The sequence below is a fragment of the Panulirus ornatus genome, chromosome 64 (genome assembly GCF_036320965.1).
Source record: "Panulirus ornatus isolate Po-2019 chromosome 64, ASM3632096v1, whole genome shotgun sequence".
In the NCBI taxonomy this organism is placed as follows: Eukaryota; Metazoa; Arthropoda; class Malacostraca; order Decapoda; family Palinuridae; genus Panulirus; species Panulirus ornatus.
The window spans coordinates 1,534,871-1,540,896 of record NC_092287.1 but is presented as its reverse complement, the minus strand read 5'-3'; the positions used below and the strand labels follow the sequence as shown (position 1 = coordinate 1,540,896).

Here is a 6,026-nt window from a genome sequence, read left to right as displayed (position 1 = left end):
AAGGTCGGAATCGGCCAAAAGACATAAAATAACATTGGGAAAACATTTTCAACCAAACCAGACCTAGCTAACCAGGGCCTGGATGTCATTATCATCGTTGTACGAAATATAGTTAACCATTAGCTGCCAGAGGTACCGTAATGAACATTACTGTTGTTGAGCATTAGTATTACATTTCATCTGTAGCCCCTTTGTCAGCTAAGTGTAGTATGCTAGTGTGCTATATAGTGTTGATTTTCTAGATCTAGGTATAGTACAACATGATTAGTAGAGCCATGTAATTGAAAGCAGAAGTTAGGCATTCCAGGAGCTTCTATGGACCAGGAATTTTGTGAAAACATTTCTAATTACTCTTATTTTCTTCATCATACTTTCAGGAAGTTCATCTGGTGATCCTACAAAGACACGAGCTAATGGCTGCAATGCATATGTTTCTTTCATGTTTGAAGAAGGAGCAACAACTACAGCATGCATTGTCCGTTTTAGACTTGTACATAATGGACATGATCCCACCAACAGGGAAGAATCCAGGGTCAGCAGGATTGATCTCTCTCTAAAAGTTTTAATCGAGACACACATTAATAGTGGAATGAAAATCAGTGAAATAATGAATGAGATAGCAAAGTGGAATAAAATACATAAAAATACAGATCACCGGAACAGGAGGTATTTTCCTACACGTCAAAACATTCAGCAGTTGGCTCTTTCACTGAAAAAGCCATTGAAGGTCCTGCATGATAAGAATTTTGAAACCAAGAAACCTAGAAAATATGATACTGTGAACAAAGATAATATTACAAGGCTACTAAGAACGGAACTTCGGGAAATCTGTGTATACTATCAGTCTCAAACCACCACTGGTGCTAATCCTCGTCCTCTTATTGTTGTTCTTCAGAACAGTGATATGCTTGAGATGTATGCTGTACAGGGTCAACATTTGTTGTATGTAGAAAAGAATTATGAAGGTTAGTAGAGACTTAACACCTTAAAGACCAAGTAAATATAGGACTTCCAAGACCAGTTGAGGATGCTAAATGTTTTCATGTCGGTCTTGGTATGTGACATGAGTTTAATGTGTTTTCATATTTTATATGTACATTGAGCAAGATGAAGCCAGAGGCAGGCTCATAATTTCCAGTACTAGGTGTACGCCTATGTCCTGATTTGCTGCGAAGTCACGTTCCTGGACAACTTCTTGATATTTAAAGTGTTGTAAGTTGAGCAGTTTAAATGCATGTTACTAGGGAGGGGGTTACATTTTAGAACAAAAATCTTGCTATACTAATTCTCGTGGTTGGACAATACCTGAAACAGCTTACCACAAATACACCACACTCTGTCATGATAGTTTAGATGATATTTGATGAAAACCTGCTGAAAAAGATGATGTGAGCTTGAGGTGCTGCTGGAGTGAGGTTGGATGGAATGAGGGTAACATACACACATTCTTCAAAGAGAGCATCTGAACCCCACTTCCCTTACCATGCATGAGACCACATTGTTCCTCCCAACTGATGCTTTGTACATGACCACCCTCTCAATTACCACTCTCCTATACAGCTTACCAGGTACATCTAACAAACTTATACCACTGTAGTTAGAATATTCACTTTTTTCCCCCCTTGTCTTTAGAATTAGCACTACATAGGCACTACCAATCCTCAGGCACCTCACCAGAAGCATACATACACTGATAATCTTAATCAACTGATCAACAGCACAATCACCTGCTTTCTCAAGAAATTCAACTTTAGTCCCAACCAGTCCAACCTCTTTGCCACATTTCATTTCATGCCAAGCTTTCACCACTTTTTTTTTTTTTTTCACTAAACCACGTGCCATGACTTTCTCACTTTGCAAACCTTCACGTCATAGAAACCTTGTCATCAGATACATTCATCAGTTCTCCAAGATACTCACTCCATCTCCTGTTCACCTCATCTGTGCCATCTTCGCTGTTGCTTCCGTTTGTTCTCTTTTTCTCCTTATATTATTAGCCTCCTTCCAAGACATTCTTCTCTTCTCCCTGATATTTGCCTACCCCAACTTTCTATTGCCCTTTTTTAGCCCCTACACCTTCCTTTACACTACTGTCATTTTCTCTTGCACATCTCCCTGTCTCTCCCACACCTTTCCTGCAAGTTGTGCCCATACTTCTCTATTCTCTTTCAGTAGCACCTTAACTCCTTCATCCCATGATTCGCTATCCTTTCTCGCATGCCTGCATCCCACTTTCTTCACGCCACACCTCTCTTGCACTTTTAAACACTGCTTCCCAAACACGTCCCATTCATTACCCATTCTCCTAGTTTTGTTTACTCTCACCTTTTGTCATTCTTCACTCTTTTGTTCTTCCCTCACACAAGCCTCTTTTCCAAGTTCACTCACTTTCACCACCCTCTCCCTACCCATTTAGTTTCATCTTTTCTTGAATCCTCCTCAAACTTTCACACTTGCCTCCACCAGGTAGTGATCAGATATCCCTCCAGTTACCCCACTCAGCATAATTCACATTCAAGAGTCACTCTTTTTTGCATGCCTATCATTTAGTAAATAACTTCATAATGCCCACTTATGATATACCCCACTCGCTCATATATACTAATGTATGATGCATCTTTTTAAATCAGGTATTCCCAGTCACCGGTCTCGTTTGAGCGCACATGATAAGTTGTTTATCATTTTCACTTTTGACATGGCTGATACATCACCAGTCTCACACTTAAATCAGCCATCATGACAAATCAGAATTCCATACACTCACTCAGTTTTCCCAAAACACTTGCCTCACCTCCTCACTCTTCTTATTGTGAGGTACATAAGAACTGTCAACCCCCTTGTAAAATCATGTCAGTTTAACCCGCATTAGTCTGGGGCTCACTTACACTTTATCACACATTCCACAACTCCTGTAGTAGAAGTGCTGCCCTTTCCTTAGCTCTCTCCCTCACACTAACATATGGCATTCCCAAAGCCATTCTTCCCCATTTTCCTTGAACTTTGTTTCATTCAGTGCTAGAGCAGATGTTCCTCTCCTCAAACATACAACCTATCTCTCTCTTCTTGGCTCATTTTTTCCGGGCTGTAGAAGTTGTAATAAAGGGAGTGGAATGGTTTCCAGCTCCTCACTCCCACCCTCTTTGAGTTAGTTTCTGTGACACGCAGGGAATAAATGGGAGGTTTTCTACCTTCTTTATCTACAGGGATATGTATATAGCATAACTGACAAAAATGGCCACAAGTATGCATGTGTCAGTTCATGTCTTGAAATTTGAAGATTAATTGAGTGAAAATTAAATGTTAAATTTTGTCTGTGATTCTGAACTTAAAGATATATCCTATACAGTATACAGGGTTAAGACACCCTGTATCAGTATATAGAGTAATGTAATAAATTGAAGATTTTAATTTTAGAATGCTTAGGAAGTGTTATGCATGTCATGATTATATTTTACTCTACATATCATAACATTTATATTTTCAGGTCTCAGGCAGTATGGAAATGCTGTGTATGTCTTAGTTGTGAGAGATGACAAAGGAAATAGTTTCCCGATTGCATACATCATTACAAGTGATGATGATGGTCTTACCTTTGTCCAGGCCCTGCAGAAGCTTACTACAAGATGTCAAATCATTCCTAGGTTTGTTGTCTGATATTTAGGAGCTGAACCTACTCTGAATGAGAATTTATGCTCTTTGTATCACGTTTTTCACGTTGTAGCCAGGCAAGTGGCTAATAAAGAGAGCAAGTCAGGCAAGGTCAAACTTGCTGACTTATTAGTTAGGTCAGTAAGAAAATAATAGTACTAAACAGCAAATTAAGAATTTGAAGAATTAGTAATAAAGGATCTCTTTCTACTATGCAAATGTGCAAATGTCTTGTCACTCCACAGTTCAGCTGCAGCCTTACTCTTCCTTTAGTTGTTGTTTATAGTAGGCAAGATGTTAACACACCTTCTCACTATCTTTGCTTCATGTAAACTGATCTTATATTAGTGCATTTTGGTTAATTTATATGGAGCTCCTCCTTGCAGTATAATTTGATTTTTATCAGTTCTGATTTTGCCCAGAAACGAAAATTGAATATTTGAAAATAGGTAAATCTAGAATACAGAGAAAATACTTATATGTAGGAGAGTTTTAACAGCTTTGACTGAAGTTAATACTGTAATAGCTTCAAAACTGTTAGCCAGACCTGTAAGTTAGTAATAAGTTTTTAGTCTTCCACAAACCAATTCTTTCAGGAATGGGTATTTTTTTTTTAGGTGTTGTCTTTTCAACATTAAAGTCAATAATGTTAAAAATCTCCAGCACAGAGTATTTTCTGTGTCATTCAACTTCACTTATTTCCAGTATAAGGTCAAGTTATATGGAGCAATATTTTGATTGGCATAAAAGCAGATCTTTGAACGAAATGTAAACACCAACCTAACAATGTATACCATGGAATGTAAGGTGATGTATTTTTCGCTGCCATGCTTGGGAGAGATGACGATCAAGATCAAAGAAACCTTTTGAAATAATTATGTAAATCTTATCTTCTAATTGTGTAAATTTGTGTCAACTCATCTAAGACAAGCTCATTTTTTCATTTCAGAGACCACATACTAATTGGCTTATTTTCATTTATTGGCTATTATTTTACTTGTCCCTATTGACAAATTGGGTTTTTTATGCAGAAAACTGTAAGTGAGCCTTCAAAACATGAAACATGAGCTTTTGGGTTGGTTGAGCAAGACCAGTTGAAAGCTGTGCACCCATCCTTATTCATTAGTAAGAGAATATTCCAAGAAGGACAGTGTCTTTCCAAGTCAAGATAATTCTGAAATAAAGTAATTGACTGTTGCTTTAGTGAAGATATGAGAATATTAGATTGAAACAACACATGTTTTAGGTTCCTTGAAACATAGTATAAATATGTGTGATGCTGTCTTATTGTATGTTTTTAGAGATAGTGTAAAGTGTCTCACTGAATAACTTTTCATTTTATTAGTATTCAATGTTTTTTTCTGTTTCTGTGTTTAGCTATTGATGATAACATGTCATGTCAAAATCTATGGAAGTGATATGCTTTAAGCCATTTTCCCTTGAATTTTCACTCATCCTTTTACCACTCCTTATTTAACTCTCTTTTGGCCTTCAGTGCAAAGGTAGCACAAAGTGCATTCTGATTGAGAGGGTGTTGAAATGTGTGCTGAAATAATACAGGCATGAGTTAAGGATGAGGGAAGAAAGACTGACTAAGATCTGCACATTAGAAGTAAAGGGAATAAGGTTGAGGAGACTGAGGAGATGGATGGACAGAGTGAAGGAGGTTTTGGGGTATTGGGGCATGAACAGTTTACCAGGACATAAAGCCTGTTGTTACTGAAATGAACTGAAGCATTGTGGTATACTTGGGATGACATTGCTTTCAATGGGCTGATCCAGGGCATTTGAAATGTTAAATATACACTGTGGAGTAGTCTGTGGGGCTTGGCAGTGGGAATTAAACTCTGGTTTCATGTATTATCCATGACAACTAGAGAATGAAAGTCAGTTTTTATTCTGCCTTGCTAAGATGGGAATAGCTATTAGGCATAAAGAAGATAAGATTTGAAACCTTGTATGTTACACTCTGATATTTCAAATATTTGTTTAATTCTGTCTTTTATTTTTACAGGGCATTTTTCTTAGATCAAGAGATACATCATTTCTCAGAAATGATGGCTGCAGTTTATCCTGAGAGTCATTTCTTCATATCCTGGTACCAGGTGGCTCAGGTATGGAAATTATTCTGAATGTCTATTAATTCATGTGATAATTTCTTTCCTAATTTCCATTTACAGAGAATTTACACAACTGAATATTTTCTGGATATATTAACATGATGTAAATATGTACATAGACTTATTAGTGAATGATTTCAGGAAGTTCACAAGTGGCTTCAGAATTCACCAGTGTCTGGGAAGGAACATGCAGATGTCCGCAAAGTGTTGATTCACTATCTTCTTGAGCTGAAGGGATATGACATGGTGAGAATATTA

At 37.4% G+C, this 6,026-nt stretch overlaps 1 protein-coding gene across 2 annotated transcripts in view; it reads left to right on the top strand.

Annotated features, from left to right (window-relative positions):
- LOC139746318 (uncharacterized) overlaps window positions 1–6,026 on the top strand; it is a 100,109-nt gene that overhangs the window by 81,585 nt on the left and 12,498 nt on the right. For both annotated transcript variants that reach the window (XM_071657447.1, XM_071657448.1), the window contains exons 2-5: window positions 378–965; window positions 3,485–3,641; window positions 5,663–5,762; window positions 5,910–6,014. In XM_071657447.1, the coding sequence (XP_071513548.1) occupies window positions 378–965; window positions 3,485–3,641; window positions 5,663–5,762; window positions 5,910–6,014 (950 nt within the window). The remainder of the gene's footprint in view (window positions 1–377; window positions 966–3,484; window positions 3,642–5,662; window positions 5,763–5,909; window positions 6,015–6,026) is intronic.